This window comes from Syngnathus leptorhynchus, chromosome 14 (assembly GCF_054491065.1).
Source record: "Syngnathus leptorhynchus isolate UIUO chromosome 14, UIUO_Slep, whole genome shotgun sequence".
NCBI classification, from domain to species: Eukaryota; Metazoa; Chordata; class Actinopteri; order Syngnathiformes; family Syngnathidae; genus Syngnathus; species Syngnathus leptorhynchus.
The window spans coordinates 9399999-9419525 of record NC_141208.1 but is presented as its reverse complement, the minus strand read 5'-3'; the positions used below and the strand labels follow the sequence as shown (position 1 = coordinate 9419525).

At 42.3% G+C, this 19527-nt stretch overlaps 1 protein-coding gene across 8 annotated transcripts in view; it reads right to left on the bottom strand.

The window, feature by feature from the left end:
- The window catches only part of LOC147046531 (receptor-type tyrosine-protein phosphatase mu), a 107344-nt gene that overhangs the window by 67545 nt on the left and 20272 nt on the right, over positions 1-19527 (bottom strand). For 6 of the 8 annotated variants that reach the window (XM_085930281.1, XM_085930283.1, XM_085930282.1 and 3 more), the window contains exons 1-5: positions 15554-15761; positions 14866-14988; positions 5428-5702; positions 2326-2404; positions 223-338 (exon numbers count right to left, since the gene is read on the bottom strand). In XM_085930281.1, the coding sequence (XP_085786407.1) occupies positions 223-338; positions 2326-2404; positions 5428-5702; positions 14866-14988; positions 15554-15761 (801 nt within the window). Of the gene's footprint in view, positions 1-222; positions 339-2325; positions 2405-5427; positions 5703-14865; positions 14989-15553; positions 15762-19527 lie in introns of those variants that run through there. The other 2 variants (XM_085930288.1, XM_085930287.1) reach the window with 2 other exon arrangements.

The window sequence follows — 19527 nt, the reverse complement described above, 5'->3', positions numbered from 1 at the left end:
ATGTCAAATTAAATCAAGACCAAAACATAGCGTGAGATTCAAGTCAATACCAAGACCAGATAAAGACCAAGACCAAGTAAATGTGAGACCAAGTCACAACCAAGACTGAGGCAACACAAGACAAAGTCAAGATAAAGAGTAATGCATCATACCGACTCAAGACCAAGAGTCCAAGTACAAACCTAGACCAAGACTCTCTTAGAAAATGGAGAAAAGCCTCACCTGAAGCCAGAGGCGGAAGTTGTCCCGTTTGCGTCCGTTGACGGTGCAGTGAAAAGACGCAGTCTGTCCCGCGTTGACCTCCACTCCCTTTATCGTCAGAAAGTGTGGCGTGTTCACTAAGAAGAACAAAAAAGACGTTCAACAGGCAGGTGCGTTGAATTTAAGGCGAGATTAAACCATGAAGCTGAATATCTGACGTGTGTGTGTGTGTGTGTGTGTGTGTGTGTGTGTGTGTGTGTGTGTGTGTGTGTGTGGAGGTTGTGAGTGAAGTTACAACCCCCGCGGCAGAACTCGCTTGTAAACATAAATGGAGTGAGCGAGGGAGACTTAAATGGATGCCGCCTTTATACTTTACTATGTGCTACCTCATGAAGTCTCTGGCTCCAATCGCTTTGGGAGGGAGAAGGCGGCTACCTAAATCTCCAGAATGACACGCAAGAGGCCGTTCTTCTGCTAATTGCACTGTGGTTTGACTTTCCTCACACACAGATTAACGACCCCACTCTTACAAAAGTATTTTCACATAGATTGTTAAGGATTAGAGCTACGGGGTTCATGAAGAGGGGTCAAAGTGAGTATGTGTAAGAATAAGTGTTTGGTTTTGTGGTTCGGTTCAGGGGCCCACAGTTAGTCTTTTACATAAGCGTTTTGGGGTAGAACTAGTTTTTGGGATTAAGGTTTAGAGATTGTACTTAAAGTTTGGAGCTCCTAGTGAAAGACTTCTGGATACTTGGGTTAGGGTTAGAGAATAGTTGAGCGTTGGTGTTGAGGTTGGTTATTTGAGGCTTGACTAATCTGCACTGTTGTTTGTCCTAATCCCAGCACTGAAAGCAGCAAAGTGTTCTGACAAAAAGCGTTTTTCCACCTTCCCAAACGGTGCTCATAATCATTAGAACATGGATGGACAGATATTATGCGGGGAAACAACTTATGTGGAACATTTTTGATGAGTGCAGGGAAAAATAGGGCAATTTTGCCAGGACGACCTTGATTTGAAACGTAACGGAATCTCTAAAGACTGCGGGAAAAGAAATCTAATTCTACCGCTTTCATCGTTAAGAGTTCCACTTGTGCTTTAGAGGATTTTTTTTCCTTTTAACAACCTCATCCTTCAGCTCCAAAAAGGACTAGTCCATTTTATTTTCATATGTTTTAATGATGGTGGAGGTTCACGGCAATAACCCTATTGGTCGAATAATTTGAAAATAAATCCTTTGGTGGCGCTACCTATCAGTCAAAGAGAGCTGATTGCCACTGAGAGAAACATTGATTCCAACTCGGGCTTTCTCCCTCACATTCAAGCATTCATCACGTCGCAAAAAGCATCATCGATCGCCTGGGATGCATTCAGATGCAACACATCGCTGTACCAATCTATCGTATTGACACAACAGTTGTAGGAATTGGGCCACTTTCAGATGGTTAGAAGGTCGTTAGCATTTAACAATCAGCGTCTTAAACGAAGCAACTGTATGAAGGCCAGAGTGGAGTCCAAATCAATAGATGAAAACCCATACAAACTATTGATTTAAAGATCAGAGTCCAAGAACCTCTTGGTGTATTTGTTAAAGAGGTTCGGGCTAAATTAGGGAGTGGGGAAAAAAAATATGTGCGCTAACAACGTATGGGTTGAGTGGCTAAAAAGTTTCAGACAGAAGTTTTATTTTCACTTTCCCACCTGGACTCAAAAGCACACAGATACATTGCACAATGCTAACAAGGTTTCACTGTCCCAAAAGCAGCAGCAGCCCAAAATGTGAAGTCCTAAATATACCGCTACTTGTAGCATACCAACAGGAATTTTAACGCCTGAGAGATGAGCAGCTTCGCTGAAGATCCTTCAGGGATGAAAGAATCAAGATGGTATTTGTTTTTCATTCAACTTTTTTTTTTCGCCTCTATAATCTCTCGCTCTGACATCCCGGGCAAACCGTATGCTCGTAAATCTTAAGGGAGCTACAAGGAGAACGTTTTCTCGCTGTCCTTTGTTTGACGAGTGGGCCTTGAAGAGAACAACAGTGTATATTGGGAAGGGTGTCATGCAAGGGACAATGGCTTCTTGATGATGTTTTATGATGGAGAAGAAGAAAAGGCGGGACTTACTGCACTGATGGCCTTGGACCAGGACGTCTTTGATGGCCAGCATGCCGCGCTGCCCAGAGGTTACGGCTTCGAACACGATCTGGGGGAGCAGAGAGAAGACTCATAAGGCGGGCCATAAAAAAATAAGAAGCTACCTGAGTGCTTAGGAGAGCGAGTGAATTGCATTATTTTTGTAATATGTCCAAGCTGATGTGCAGTGTCACGTGGAAGACTATCAGTTCTATTTCTTTTTGGTACGTAATCCAGTTTCCATTGGGTTTACTTGCGCAAGGTCATTCGGATTGCATTGGAGTTGCATTTCAAAAGTCATGCGTATATACAAAAAAAGTGTTCTGAAAAAATAAGCAAGGCTGTGGATGTTCAGAACTAACTTGATTGACACATAAATGCTTAAATTATACTTTTTTAAAACCATCGCTTTAAATTATTTCCATTGGATTTTATAATGTCTTTATTGAGATTAAAAATATATTGCAATTTTTCTTTGGAAAATAAACAAAATATGTGGTAACGGATTCATTTTAGTCGGGAAATTGATTTGAGTTGCAACTGTGGTCTCGGAATTAATTCAACTCGTAAATCAGGGACTAGTGCTTTGGGGTTTGGGAAAATTTGTTGAGAGGTGGGGTAAAAAGATTTGCTTGCGGTAGCATTATGGCATTTGTCTGATGACTAATTTGCACAGCTGCTATGTCAAGTGTTGATCTGACTGACCAAAATTCTGAATAAAGCATGCAGCAGTGTCATGTGGAAAGCCATGTCATCCCGTTTCTATTGCATGAGATGCTGGGTTAAAAAAAAAAAAAAGGCTCCACAGGCCTGTTTGAGGGTGTGTCCCTGCACAATGTCAGTTATTCACTTGCTTGTGATAAAAAAGGAAACAGAATGTCCGCGCCTTGCCAATCTCAGGGTGGGGCAAGCTGACTCCTTTACACATGTCCTGCATTCCATTCACCTATACATTCATACATACGCTAGAACTGGGCATGTTTCTGCTTTAAGACGCTGCACTGAAATGCTGTCCCAAGGCTTTCACTGAGCATCTCGGATTCCTTTTGCAGCCTCCACACGCGCTAGCTCATTGTCATCGGGGAGGCCGGATGCCTTCAGATAAGGCTGTCTAATTATTAATTCCGCACAAAATATGAACGCAAATATCTGGGCTGCCAATGATGGCCTCATTACAGATTAATTTAAGGAAATTAAAAGGCAGAGCACTTTGCGCGTTGCCATCAGACAAATGAACTGGACCCGGCTGCCTAATTGAAATCCTTTTGTTTGCGCAACAGACATCAGTCAACCCGTCTTAATAGCTCCGATATAATTGATTCCGGCGTCAATGATAGCGCCCGGCATAATTGGGCCTGACCTCGTATTCGCGAGGGGTAATCGCGAGCCGCAAACGATGTCGCCGGAAAAAGTTCAACTCCCTCATTTGTCAGAGGGACGGGTGGCACACCAATGCTGCCGTCACCCCACACGCCAAGGGATGTTACTAAGTAGTACATTACAGTGGGATTGATTAGCTCGGCCATTGGCCCCACTGTATTGAAATCAAGAAGGATGAGCACGTGGGGCTTTTTCACAGCGCACGACAGCTCAGCACATGACCAAAAATTGTTGTAATTGCACGAGAATTCAAAGTTTTCTGGATGACCTAGCCAATCTCCTTGGCGTGACAGCCTAAGAAGCCTTGCTGATAATTAAAAAATAATTAAGAATCAGGTGGCTTCCCTTTGACAATTGTGTAGGTTAGCAGGCAATTAAAGATAGCCGTAATTAGCGGCGTGTTGGTAATTATCGACCGTTTTAAACGCTTTTGTGGCTGCGGGTTGGATGGGGATCATTACCCTTGCCGTTCCATCACGCAGCGCTAGGGCAGACACGCTTCATTTTCGATTCATAGTTTGTTCTACAAATAGTGCAAAATTGGGCCATATAATTATTCTAATGTGATTGTTCCTTGCCAGTTAATCATGATAATTGCCACCTTTCACATTAGAAATATTCACCTAGTCACATTTGCTCCAGAGGAACCTGTTCTCAGTTGTCTTCCGAATAGATGGTCGTCAAAAGCTCTGAGACATTTGTCTATTGTGTAGGACTACGTTTAGCCTTCATTAGGAGTGGACAAAACTTAGAAGATTCTTTGCCATATGTGTATGTGTTTGCTCTCCTTGGCGACCTTAAAACGCTCACGGTAATAAATGAGAGACACTCTCATGACTGCTATTTCTACAGGTGGCAATAGCAAAAATTTTTCAAAAGCTCTTAATTTTCAAGAGAAATGTAAAATTAATTTGAAATCATTCAAAACAATTCTTTATGAGATGCACATCCCCACAGGTACAGGTACAAAGCATCCACAGGAACAGGTACACAGTCTTTTGTCGGTGGCGGACCTGGGCCTTCAATAGAGACTTAAATTCACCTATCAATAAAACCACCAAGTTACTAAATAATTTACAAAAGTTTCAATCTGATTGTAATTGCATTAAATTGTCTCATAAGGCTACTGCAGAAGCTCTCAACTGTTGCCTCTCGCTCTCTGGTGTCCGCGGACCTCTCATTAAGTGCCCTCTCCTATCTTGTCTTCGACAGCGAGAAACTCAGCGGTGTCCCTTGTTAACCGAACTATCAGGCTGCCTTTGGTTTCCTCTCTTCACTACCGCCCACCTAGCACATAATGAAATAATTCACCGACGGAGCAGCCGGCCTTACCGTCTGGAGGTTACGGGGTCTCTCTGCATCAATTAACATTTGGTGGGCTCGGGGAACAAGCCTGGCGAAAGACTAATAGGAAGGCGAGTGTGAAATCACCCTGCCCCGGCCGTCGCTGATGCGCACCGGTAAGTGAAAATGAGTTTCAGAAATAGGCTTGAGATGGAGGAGCCGGCTAACGGATTACCATGGATACAGAGGTAGCCTCTGAAACAATACGAGGTATTTTCAATGGGACACTATTTTTTGGGGCTCCTCAAAAGAAGGGCCGTCTGCTGCCTTGGTCTTGCTAAGAGGCTTTAATGACTTTGGAGTCACCACAAAAGCCCTGTCTTTTTATTTGTCATATAAGGCAAATAGAGAAGATGGGGGTTTCCTCACCTGGTAGAAGTTGGGCCAGTAGGTGCTGACGGCCAGCTCCACCTGACCCCAAGCGCGAGACGCCGGGGCGGACACGTTCCACACGGGCGTGCCCAGAGGGCTGTTGTTCTCTTTGATGTAGACGTTGAGGTGGCCCGGGTGGCTGTTGTCCCGCCCGCCGATGTAGTAGTGAAAGATGACGCAGTGGGTGTCGTTCTCCCGTAACTTGGGGGTGAGCATTGAAGCCTTCTGCCCAGAAAAACGTCCAGAAGTGTTGACCATCATAAAGGCTGCACCTGCAATGTAGATAACAAGAGACCCCAATAAATGGAGTCCAAATTTGGTAACGATCAGACAAAATCTCTAGTATAAGATAATATTAACTCATTCACTGCCAGCACAATGGGCATTTGACGTCTATAGCCATCAATGGCAGTGAATGAGTTAAAAAAGAAAAAAAGAGGGGTAAAAAAGATATTAGCTTCAAACTAAAATGGCAGACTTGCTGTGTCTGTTTAGACATGGCCTCTTCTCGTGATATACATCTCATGTTGCCAACTGGCTTGGTGGGAGTGTTTTCATGGTGAGTCATCATTTTTTTGTCATTATTCTGCCCACACACAACAATCAAAACCTCAAGTTCTCTTAATCTGTCTAGTGCAAGTACATCAAATTTGGTTGTGATTGGACCAAATCTTTGGGCAGCATTCACCTGAAGGACCCCTGGAAACGTCCAAATGGAAAACATCTAAAATGGTTTCTTCTGGCCAAAATGTTAGATATTCTGTCTCTTTACGGGCATGGCATCTCGAGACTTTTTACGACTTGCTGCTCAGGGAACCCGGCTTGGGGTGGGTGGGGGGGGGGGACTAAGTAGAGGATTCTGTCAACTGTGGCTCCCTTCTACGCCTCCCCTAAACTCCGGCTTGGTCGTGTAAACATGACAGAATCCCTCCACCCCACCCGCTCGTTATCTCGAGTCAGAGACAGATGGAATCGTCGAGCGTCACAAGCGCGGCACAACAAGACAAGCGGCGCGCGCTCGACTCATTGACTGAACAAACAGGCTATTGTGAGAGAGCGGCGGGCCGAGGGCGCCTGATGCACTCGGCGTCATTCGCCCCCTTTTTAGCGCCGGCGCGTCCAAGCCTGTCGCAAGATGTTGACTTTAACAACAGAGATTCGAAACGTTCGGCTCCACCTCGCACAGCCTCGCTTCGGACGACGACAAAAACAAATGTGTCGTCTTGTCAGTCTGCCAGCATAATATTTCTCACTTGTGTTTTATTGGCAACCACACGGGGGGCATTAGTTTAACTTTTAATATCCAACCCAAGCAATAAAATCTAAATTGGGGGGCACATATTGATTTCCCATCACTTGCTCTTGCTCACTCGCGAAAGGAAAACTGTCGCCACGAATATCTTTCATCTTTAGGATGGCCTGTTTTGTATTCTTATTAATGGTAATAGTCGGAGAGGTCAATATATCAAGAGATAAGAGCATTTTCTCATTAAGCCACTCTATTCTTGGGACATCTATGCAGACTTATGTAGCAGCTTTCTGTATTCCGCAATAATTATGGCTTTAATTTAAAACGATAAGATGATTCTTGAGAAGCACTGCATGTTCAATTCATGTCACAGATGACCATAAGTTTAAAATTAACACCATAATCTTCAGATCTTAGGTTGAGTAGAGAGCCACTAGAAGGATTTGAAAATCCACCCCTGGAAGTTGCTTGCTTGGTGTTAAAGAGCCACTCAGGACTGCAATTCGAGGAATTTGAATTGGCCGGCCCCTTTTTGTTGAGGGCCATCACATCTTATGTTGCTATACCGCCCTAGGGTTCTGAGAGTAAAATTTAATTACCTTAAAACATAGCTGTCAGACTCAAGGCCCGGGGACCAGATACGGCCCGCCACATAATTTTATGTGGCCCGTGAAGAAAAATTTTGCATCTCTATTCACTTAGCTATTGCTAGCAATTTTTATTACCATTCATCTTTTTAAACTATTTGAACCGATTTTACTAGTCTCTGATTTCAAAACTACTTATTCATCAGTTTGTTTAGTGGCCTATACTGTATGTATATACAGTAGAAGACGTTGATCGTCATAATGGCCCTCCAAGGAAAACTATGACTACAATGCGGCCGGCGACAAAAACGAGTTTGACACCCCTGCCTTAAAAACGATTAGACTGGTTATTCTCTTCAGCGGATGCTCTATTTTAATGGAAATAAATAAATTGTGCTACTCAAGAATGTACGTTCTGCACCGCCACCGCCGGGCAATTTCCATGGCAACCGAACAAATCGCAAGATGAAACAGCTCCAGAGATGACCCAGAGCAAGCTAAAAAAAAAAAAAAATCCCTTTTTTGGGGGGGGGGGGGTGTTTGATGAATAAGTTATGCAACAGGTGCAGCACAGCTCAGGAGAGACGGAGAAGGTTGGGAATGGCCATCTGGTTGGAACCCGAGGCTAGCTGAGTATTTGGATCCAAATACGGTGACAGCGGTAAGTGCCCCTAATGAGTGAGGCCACCATAATTACGGTTGCCGGTGTGCGGCTCATTATTCTCATCCGCGTTCTGATTAAAGCCATATCATTATTTCTGATACAGGAAGCAAAGCCCCAACAAGCGGCCGACTTTGACGCGTTTCAGGTGTCGGCTGACGGCCGATATTAGGTTATTAATACTTAGCCATCTGCCATGTGGTGAGGTGAGGCATCAACACCTCCAGAGGACTTGATGAATTGTGGAGTTGGGGCTCATGTTGCAATGTCAACGCTGACACTCGATCACAGCAGCAAAGCACTTCTTGTTTGGTAAATAGGAAGGAAAATATCACAGGCGTACACCCCTAGTTTTTTAAAAAGTCCTCTTAATGAATAAATAATAGCACATTAGGTGGACATGTTTGTCAGAGAACCAATCTTTATTTTATGTTTTTATATTTCCCAGTGAAATTTGCATGATTCTTTTACAGCATTGTCCCATCTCCATAGTTAAAATTATATACAGTCATCCCTCCTACTTCGCGGCTTCAACTATCGCGGCTTCGCTGTATCGCGGGTTTTCAAAAATAAATTAATGATTTTATCGCAGAAATTTCATCATTTCACGAGGTTTCGCGGCCACTTGAGTTTCTTCATTTTCCTTTAATAATGATAGCTTATGTTTAAAAGTCGTTTTCTTGTTTTGAAATGAATAAATTAAAGAGTCAGTACAGTATACTTTATCGTCACATGTGACTTCAGGGCGTTCTCTCTGTTGTATATTTAGATGTTGTATATTTTGGACTAACTCATGTTCCGTAGTGGGAAAACCCCGGATGTGGGAGGGGGAGCTTCGGGGACGTTCAGTGTTGTGATGTACGGCCAGTGAACTGACTGTGATGAAAGGAATAAAGCAGTATCCATCACGTCGTTGTCCGAACCATGCTTGCTACATCAGAACCTGGAAAATAGTAAAGATATAACACTCTCCACCGGCGGTGGCCTTCATCTGGACATAGCAATACACTGTTAGTCTCGTCGCTAAGGCATGAATGCGGAGCGCACAGTCCATTGATATGAAAGTCCCCTAGCAGCGAGCTGGTTGATGTCAGCGATAAAAATAGAATATCTTCCAAGAATAGCTCAAAAAAATCTAGTTTCTATTTCGCGGAAATTCCCATTTCGCGGGTGGGTCTGGAACGTAACCCCCGCGAAGTAGGAGGGATTACTGTATTGATCTTCATGTCGCAAAACTATCATAAGCATGCTAATGTCAATATTCGGTCGCTCTATATTTAGAGGATACATTATTTTGATGTTTGGGTAGTCATTTTGGATTAAACTAATCAACAAGCATTAAAACGTATCAATCGATTATTGGGCTGAGATTAATCCACAATGAACTTCATGTGAATTTGATAGAACTAAACATTGATTGATGAACTAAATCAAAGACCCCCCGCCATCAAACTTCAAAGATCCACATTTCTTTTCAGTTTCTCACACTCACATGTGTAGAGTAGCAACATTAACGTCAGGGACACTTCATTTTCTAATCTAATTCATTTTTCATAGCCTCACTATGTGTTCTGCACCTCGTGATTGTAATGGAAGGTGAAGGTGGCCTACATTTGTAATAATAAGAAATCTGATGGCCCGAGTACCCGAGTGAGGCAGCCTTGAGAGTGCGCTCCATTTTTAATTGATCTTCAACACGCCACCAGTAAAGGCAAAAAAAAAAAAAAGGAAAAATACACCTAGCACGACATTGAGATCAGTGTCATTATCTTTCACTCGTGTGCTTTTGCTGGCTAATTAGCTGGTGGTGGTTGTGGCGAGTCCACACAGTATGCGTGGTCACAGGGGCGGAAGACAAAATGGCGAAGGTGATAGTACTTGGATGGTAATTAATTGACAGGAAAACGTTTGGGGTTTTTGGGGGGTTGAATTCTCTTCTTTCCTGTTTGCTCACCCATTACTTGTTTGCTAATTTACTGCCACTAATGATTTAATCTAGCACTGTGAAGTCCACGTCTTTCCCAAGGCTGAACAAGTCAAATTTGGCACCATCTTGGTGTTAAGGAACTGTGTTGAAGTAAGAGGAGGAGCTTCATTTAGTCAGGCCATAGCCCTATTGAATAAAAAAGTGATGCCTGGACACCATCTTGCTAGTCCTGAAATTGTACAATTTGGAATGAAAAGAAAATTTGAGGGGCTACACAAGATTACAACCAGCCTTAGAATTCTGTTTTGTGTCGTTTGATTTATTGCCCAACTTTGGTTGATTCTGACCTATTTAGAGACCTTTACTATATAGGACTGAATTGTGTTGAATTGCATCAACTAACTATGGCAAGCAGGGGTGCGACAAAATAAAGATTGTGCATCTTTTTTGCTGTCTTGATACACTTTCCAAAGGCAAGCATTAAAAAATGTATAAGGTTTAATCATGATTGACATGTTTGTCAAACAGATGGGGACAAATAATCAATTCAGAGAGAGAATGTATTTATGATATAGTATCAATGAGTGTCATTTTATGCATGATTCTTATTTGATACAGTATTTCCACAAGTCCAAATACGAAAACGCTGCGTTCATATGCCACAATAAAGATTTAAAAAATGTAATTGCAATGATCAAAGTCTACAGTTAGAAGGTGTTTAGTTGAATTTGAAAGCAAATGACGCTCAGAGCAGAAGATATAATTTGCAATAAAGACGTGGACTCATTATTTTTCCGGTGCTCAGGTCCTGAACTCTGAGAAAATCATTATGTGTGCGGTGGCGGGGATGAGGAGGGCTTGAATGAAAATGAAGGGCCGCTTTTGAAACCCCGAAAGCCTCGCAGCTCTCATTTGCTCATAAAATTCTGAGAGGTCGCGGCGGCAGAAAAGTGCAGTTGCCACTCGGGAAATGTCAATGAAGACGAGGCCGTCTGTCCGTCCTGCATGCCTGCCATCAAAATGGCCCGGCTGCTAATATGGCCCAACATGAAAGGTGGCCCCGATGAAAAGACACCTCAAAGCGTCAATCAGGACCACCGATCCCGCCTGCTTCCGTCATTGGCGGGCAACAATTCACCCCTATTACATTCCATGACAGACTTTCACAAACTTGTGCATACAATGAAGTTGGAATATGCAAAGAAGTCCTCCACGGTAACATTACAGTGTTCTTGCCGTCTTAATCCCGTTTGTCCAAATCCAGTTTGCCGCGGCTCCATATGCATGCACAAACGTCTCAAATATCACCGCGTGTGTCCCCACACGGGAATTAATCCACAAATGTATCAAGATGACATAATTTGACGTTGCGTTTGGTCTTCTAATCGGATAATGGGCTTTCTCCTTAACCTTGCCAACTCTGCGGCGGGACCTCACACAAACCTGTGAATGGCTCTAAAAGCAATTAGTTTATTTTGTGAAACAGAGCGCACCCCCAAGGCCAAGACTTCCCTCCCTCCTCCTCTGCGTCCCACGGCGGCAAATCCCATCTTTGGCTGATGTGATTTGAATTCTGATTCAATTCAGGATGCCCTTCCCGTCGTCCCTCGTTGCTCGTTCACTTCAAAGTACATCCAAAACAACAATGGACAACCTGTTGTAAGGGACAACCTGTTCTATTGAGATTGGTACAAATCGTAAAGTACAAAAAGCAAGGATAAGCAGTTCAGCAAATGAATGAATAAGACTTTTTTGGGGTTCAAATACTTTTCAATATTATTATTTAATATTTTTCTACATTATTTGTAGTTACAAACTATTGATATTCAACTGGGTAGAATTTATTTAAGTCAATCCAGTTTGACCTACTTATGGTGATGATGTCACCATATTTTTGACATAGTTTTAGAGAATGTAGTTTAGTAAAATACAGTAAAAAAAATCTTTTACAAATAACCAAATAATAATGTTTATTTTTTTATTTTCAAATTAATATACTCTGCAAGTAAACATATTTGCAAATGGTGTCACCCATGTGGTGTAAATCAAACTTGCGTAGTGAACACTGTCATCCAACCCCTGGTACGAAGGAAATGTGACAAGTGATTCCGTCCCTTTGGTTGTTTGCTTCGATGCGTTATCCTCCTAATTGCTACATGTGACTGGCAAATGGCCTTGTTTATGCCTCCCTGCAGCTCTGATTACATGCTTGGGCATCTATAGGGTGACTCGGACCAATTCGAAGACCGTTAATACCACCCCTGTCTTTTATTTTTATTTATTTGGGGAGGACGCGGCTTTTGAAAAGAGAATCCCAGCTGACTCTCCAAAAACTGCAGCCTCCCCGGCCCTCCCTTGGGGCTCATTTCAAGGAATCACAGCAAAAAAGGACGGTGGAAGAGTCTCAAACTGAGATTAATTAGGGTTTGTGTCTTATGCTGGGCACAACGGAAAGTGCAGCTCCAGCTTAATGACTTCTTGTCTCGCTCTAAATATGTTGCACGCCGGCCAATTGAGCATACTGGTCAGGTCCTTTGTTGCCTTGTTGGATAGTGACACCTAAAACAATAGTGCAGGACTGGCAGAATGAGGTTCTTTTTACAGACAACAGTGGAACCTCTCCAAAAGTCCCACAACATAAGCGTATATTGTGTGTTTGTGTATGCATATGTATGTTTGACAATATTTGTCATTTTTCACATGTCCTGAGTCTTGTTAGTCACCTAAATGTTGAACAGAGGCTGTGATGTATCGAAGTCAAATTCGTTGTTTGGCACGCTCAAACATGGTGAATAAAAACTCTTGAATCAATAAAAATGTACATGTACAAATCATAAAAATAAATTACACACATTACATGACTAAAATGACAAATAATCACGCTCACCAGTTACTTGTTTGGACCGTGACTGAGCAAAATACAAAAAATCATGAACACTGGAAATAATTTATGCATTCACCTTGCATAATAGAACAAAATAGAATAATTGGAAGTCATCTACAATCAAAAGTCCACAGCAAAGCATGATGAAGTGCATGTATGTAAATGGCTGTCGGGCATGAGGTTAAACTCTACTTCAGGTCCATACAACCTCCTCATTCCTTGTACCAGCCACATGGGCTCCCTATAGTGATATTTAAAATTATAATAAGTCGATCAATTTTAATTATGTGAGCCTTTCCATCAGTGAGGCGCATGCTAGAATTAATTAGAATGCATTGTAGTCACTCCAAGGCCACGTTTCTGCTTAAAATGCACAGACACTGCCAGACACCTGAGGAATGGCACTAATGGAACGACAAAGTTTTCATGTTCTAACAAAGCCGGTGATGGATGTTGTTTTCCTCGCCAAAGGATGGATTGCGCCGGGCCTCGATTATGTCGGGTCTACCCTCGGTGACACGGTCAATTAGCAGAGCCCTCGCTAATTTTAACCAGAACCCCGTTTGCCATGTGTGGCCAAATGTTAAGAAGAAATTGCTTTCCACTTTTGATTAATGTCAGGGCACAGGGAGGCTGGGCAAAAGGTCACGGCAGAATTCCGAAGAGGGTGACCAACAGATAAACACCACGCACGTGTTCTAAATTTAACGATAATTAAAACACGTTGTGATTAATGTTACTACATCACTTGCCAGTTAAATATCAACCATTTGGCAAAATAGATATAACAGAACTAAAATCATAAAAGGTTGGCAGGTAGACAGGGGGCAGTAACTCAGACTTTATTTTCTGAATCCTGGTTGAGGAAGGATATGCGGTTCATGCTCGTGAAGAGTCGCCACTAGAAGAAGCATTACCGCCAATATGATATCACATTTAAATCACATTGTCACTTATCACTCTTCAACAAATTCAAGGTGATGTTCATATTCTGTATTATTATGACGCCAAATATTTCCAATCAGCAGCGAGAGTTCTCGTGTCTACAAATGGTGAAATAACTCGCTACTGAGGCAGATGCTAGTTAACCATGTTAGCTAACCAGCTAACTAGCTTTGCTGACATCAGTTTGTTTCCGCTCTGACATTACTTCACAAGAGGCGATGAGCCCGGAAACCAAAATGTATTTATTTGTGTTCACAATATACCTGTCTTAATTCCTGCGATGACAACTCAGCAATTGCTAATCAAAATGCCCATGTTGCACAATAAAAGACCAATTTGAAATAATCCGCAGTCACATGAACACCTCATGCTTGGTCTAAATTGAAATTCACCACCGCCGATTAAAAAGCCATTCCGTGCAGACTTGAAGCACCGCCCCACCGATTGAGCTTGTCCTTTTTGTTCATTTCCACCGCAGCCTAATTAGCATCTTCCTCAGCACTCAACCTGTCATGTCAAATTGTCACCTCCACCTCCTCCATTTTGACCACTCTGAAAGGGATGGAGAAAGACAGCGTGCCTGAATGCTGGAATTGTTTTACGCTCCGAAGGCGTTGGGGTGGCGTAAAAAGCTATCTCACCTCCGATTACCGCCTCACTCTTCACCCATACTTAGGAATTGCAGCGAAAATGACCTCTCGCAAGAGATTGTTATCCCGACCCATGGCTGTGCATCGACAGGGGGGTAATTGAAGGCATCGCCACTTGAAATGTTTTTCAAAAAAAGAAATGCTCATAAATGTGGTGATCTGTTCATCACTGAGCCTTGACCACTTGCCACATTTGACACAAAACATTTTTAGCAGCAGATTGATATTGAAAATCCATTGTGGCCTAGCAATGCAACAATTGAGACTGGAAAAGGTGGATACCAGACAAAGAATATTTTCACTCATGGAAACTCGTGTCGACAACTTCAGTGGGCAATCAAATGCCGTTTCTCAGAATATCACTTTTATTTTTTATATTATAATAATATAATAATTATTTTGAAAATTGATTATACACACCCAATAATAAATGACCGGCTCACTTTTTTGCACAAAAAAAAACAAAATATGAAAACCAAAACAAAACTTCACATAAAAAACAAAATTAAAATACTAGCATTTCCATCCTTACCTGAGGGCATCCATGGATCAGAGGAAGTCTTCTCTTGTGCATTCACTTGCTCCCAGTCCAGGTCATCGTCTTTGCCTTGGCTGTAGCCACACGCTGCCAGAGGTTTTGCAAAGTTACAGTCACCTGTGACAAAGATAAGGAATTTAAAATCAAGACAGAAAATAAACACAACTAGAAAATACCCAAAGTAATTTTGGTCAAGCACCTTGCCAAATTATCATACACAGAAAATCTATTTTGAGTCATTATTTATGAGTTAGTTGTCATCATATATTTAGTAGTTTTTAAAACAATTGACCCTGTCGCCAATTATGCCCGATAACCATCACCCGACTTGTATATTTGAAATAAAAAAATGGGAAAATTAAGCTACAGTTAAAAAAATAGTCCACAACGAGCTTGCACAATCTTTGCATTAAATGATTCATGCTCTCGATCCTCTCTGTAGTTATTCTTTGTAATCACCATTTTCCAAAACAGAATGAAGAGTAACAACGATTCCAAAAATAGTCCACGACATGATTGGTCAATGATTGAAATAATCCACAAAGAGGAAAGTTGCCGTAATTTGGTTCAGACTTCCTGCATCAACACTCAAACCTATGCGCCTTTTTGATCTTTTTTTTTTTTCCCCCCCTAGCATTATTGCTGTGACGCTATTGTACTGGCATGATCGATTCTTACATACAGCCTTTTATTCCGGGGACCTTGAAGGCCACGTGGAGTACTTGAGCTGTTTTTCCTTTCAGAAATGGGCTTTCATTAGAGGTACAAATCGACCCCCCCTCAAAAACAAAACAAAAATAAAACCCACATAAGACCACATTAATCCACCCAACTTTCCATGTTCCTGATCCACTGTTGCTGTGAGACGGCAAACCAAAACAATATGTCATCTCTTCTGACATTCTGCAGCATAAAGGCTACAAGCTGATGTGCTTTTTTACTTTTTTCTTCTCCATGTTTTCCAATTCATCTCAGCTGTGACATTTTCAGTACAACGTGCAAATGAGCGGCGATCACAAGATAATTAATATCCAGCTGTATAGGGCAGCCGCTAATGATTTATTTGCCAACTTGTCTGCTTTGGGCTGTGGTGGTGGGGTGGGCAGACATACAAAATGCCAAAGTGTCAGAGGTAACATGTTGAGGAATGGTCCACGGGATATTTTTTGTGGTCATTAAAGCAAAGAACGTGACTTTATGCAAGCTAACTTTAGATGGATATTGTTGGCAACAAAAGCACTTGCTCTCAAAAGCATAATATGAGCAACAGTCATGTGTATGAAGAAAAATAAAAATATTTTGAGTTTGATTTTTTTGTATTTCTTTCTTTTGGCTGACAATTATATTTGGATTGGAATTTATTAAATAACTTTATTGTTGCTATGGAAAGATTAGAATAAATATTAAGTCTTTAAAATGGTGAATAGCAATGACAATTCTCAATGGAGATTATTAATATCTCCACTGCCACTGTAATGGCTTTGAAATGACATTCAAAATGAATAATTTGTACAGAAAAATTCAAATAATACATAAAAAATTTTGTATTATTAATACCACAATTTGCCATGGAAACATTTTGAGATTCAATTTTTACAATTGGCAGATTAGCCACAGACATCCATAACACAGTAATGGGAAGCATTCCAGGAAATTCAAAACAATCATTTAAAAAATGAAAAAAAAGTGAATCCAACAAACTAAATTCACACATGGATATTATGAATACCTCCTCCATTACCTTCACAAAATTCCACTAAGAATAAAAGAGCATGTACTTTATACTCAGAGTTTGAAATAAATACAAATATATGCGTTGCCAAGATGCAAGTCGGCGGACATTTACATGATTCCTTGGCCGCGGCTTCGGTGCCACTGGCTGGCTTCCATCAATATTTGCACTCAATAGTTCCAAGATCCTTTGCCTCGCCTCCCCGCATCTCCCGAGGCCGCCCACCGTCCTCTCACAGCACGACCGCGTACAAAAGAGGTGGCTTTTATCGGTTAGGGTTGATATTCAAAATCGATGGCGTCGGCCAGTGGCGAAATGTATTCTGACTCGGCGGGGAAAGGGGAGGAGAAGATGGCGAGCGGGAAGAAAAAGTCATCAAAAAGAATAATTTTTTGGGGGAGGGGTGGGGGTCATTTCAAATGAACTCTTCACATTTAATAATGAATCAGTGTCGCTCGCTGTCTTCAAAGTAGACAGAATAATACAGGAATCCAGTTTTCTGGGATCGAGGCAAATTGTTCATTCACAGTATTGGTCGGGTAAGATGATATTAAATGGTGGAGTCCATTTGTGCCAACGCCATGGTGCTTCCAATTATGTGTGTTAGCATTAAGCTAACGGCCTTTCAAGCAAAGTGTATTTTAAATACCATTATTCTCTGTACTCGTGTTTTACACAACACCCACAAAGTAATTTGATCGTTTGGGATTTCTTGCAGGGTGGCTCGGTGGTGCGCTGGGTAGCACGTCCGCCTCACAGTTAGGAGGGTGCGGGTTCGATTCCACCTCCGGCCCTCCCTGTGAGGAGTTTGCATGTTGTCCGCGTGGGTTTTCTCCGGGCACTCCGGTTTCCTCCCAAATCCCAAAAACATGCTTGATAGGCCGATTGAGCACTCCAAATTGTCCCTAGGTGCGAGTGCGAATGGTTGTTCGTCTCTGTGTGCCCTGCGATTGGTTGGCAACCAGTTCAGGGTATCACCCGCCTACTGCCCGATGACGGCTGGGATAGGCTCCAGCACGCCCGTGACCCCCGTGGGGACTAAGCAGTTCAGAAAATGGATGGATGGATTTCTTGCATTCAGACATTTTCTCTTAGTTCTCTTAACATGCTAACAGTTTTGCTAGAGCCTTCATTAGTGCTGCTAGAGCTTCCTAAGTCCTTTTACGTGATCATGCGTGATTTCACAAAACCAAAGAGCGTGGTACACGCTGATATTTACAAAACCGTTGTGAAATGGTGAAACAGTGAGGTGGCTAAAAATATTTTTTTCTGTCTGAAGAAGCCACATGTACACAAAAAACAAAAACCTGGTCAAATAGAAAAGCAAATTAGCTGAGCAGACATTTATGGGAGTTGTTTATTTATTTATCAATTATTTATACAATTATCCATTGTGAACAAGCAATAAATCATTGGCAATGGCTTCGATTGATACTATTAAGGTGGCAGTCGTTGGAAAATCACCAGTGTTGCTTTTTAGTGATCCGTTTTTCTGGATCTTGTCACCTAGAAATGACACAAACTTTCCGGTGGCCCCAATCCATCAGTGGAAAGAGGTGAAGACGCCCCACATGCAAATGAAGGCATCAATCAATGGCATCAGAATGCCACCCCCCTCGACGGGTGGTTAATATCATCCGCCCCGTCGCCATCCAGCTAAAAAGAAAAAAAACAGCAGGCCCGCTGGATGTGCCACCAAACAATTTATACCCGAGTGCCAACGCATAACAGTCTTTATATTCTTGCACAGAGTACATTCAAAAGAAATCTATCCATCTTTTTTCCTGGACGAAGCCAGAGGCCACAATCAATACGTCTACCCCTCCGTGCCGCCGCCAATTTCTTCTAAAGATTTTCACCCGCAAGTCAGACTTAAAAGGCCTTTTGTTCCAGCACCTGTAACAAAAAGTCGACTTTTTTTCTTTTTTTTTGCCTTGAAAATTTTGCGCTGTACTGCGGCATGCGGCATGCGGCATGCAGCATACCTCGCACACGCCGTCTCGTGACTGAGGGGGGAGCTTTGTCGAGGACAAATATGAAAGACATGGAGTCCTGAAAAAGACAGTGTAGCTTTGTAGCTCAAAACAAGTTGTCTTCAAAAATCAAAATCACCATCTCAAACTTTCAAGCTATGAAAAATTATGACACACCATACATTTAATTTTTCTTTAAACCGATGAGAGGTCACTCAGTGTGGAATTCTAGGAAGCGCTAATTAGCATCATATTTGCAATTACTTCAGCAGGATCCTAAGAAGAATCTGACTGAGAAAATAGTAGTCGAGCAAAAAAAAAAAAAAAAAAATCATCCGTCAGAATGTCTCATATACGAGTAGAAGGCTGTCTGTCATTGTCAGTGGCTGGGAAGGCTGCGTGTGATGTTTTGCGCGACTGGAAAGTGCATTCATCAAGTTGATCGCAGCCATTTTGACAACGCGGGGCTGGAAGGGCTTTCTTCTCAGTAATGAATTTCCCCGGCGCATTTTTGAAAGAGACCTCAAAACATCACTTTGTTTTGCAAAACGCCGGGCGACGAGCGAGCCGGGCCGCTTAGCTCGGCAGATTACCCGGTGGAAACGTTCAGTGCCGACTTCTTTATTTCCTGGCAAATCGATGTGGCAAACAGCGAGACGTGATTGATAATGATATTGAGATTGATTGTCTAAATCCTCTCCTGCAGTTCAAAGTCCCCAAACAGATAATATATATACATGCAATTCAGCGCAGAGATGGCTCTTGGCAGGAGCTGCCAATAGATAAGTGAAATAGGGCCGGAGTGAAAAGGCCTATCAGTCCCTAAGGGGCTTAAGCCGCAGGATTCCGCAGCTCTACGCTGGCCGCAATGGAGGGAGATAGTCGACATTGGTTTTAAATTACCCGAGATTGCCTCTCGCTCTTGGTCTTCGGGGGCCACCAACAGCAGAC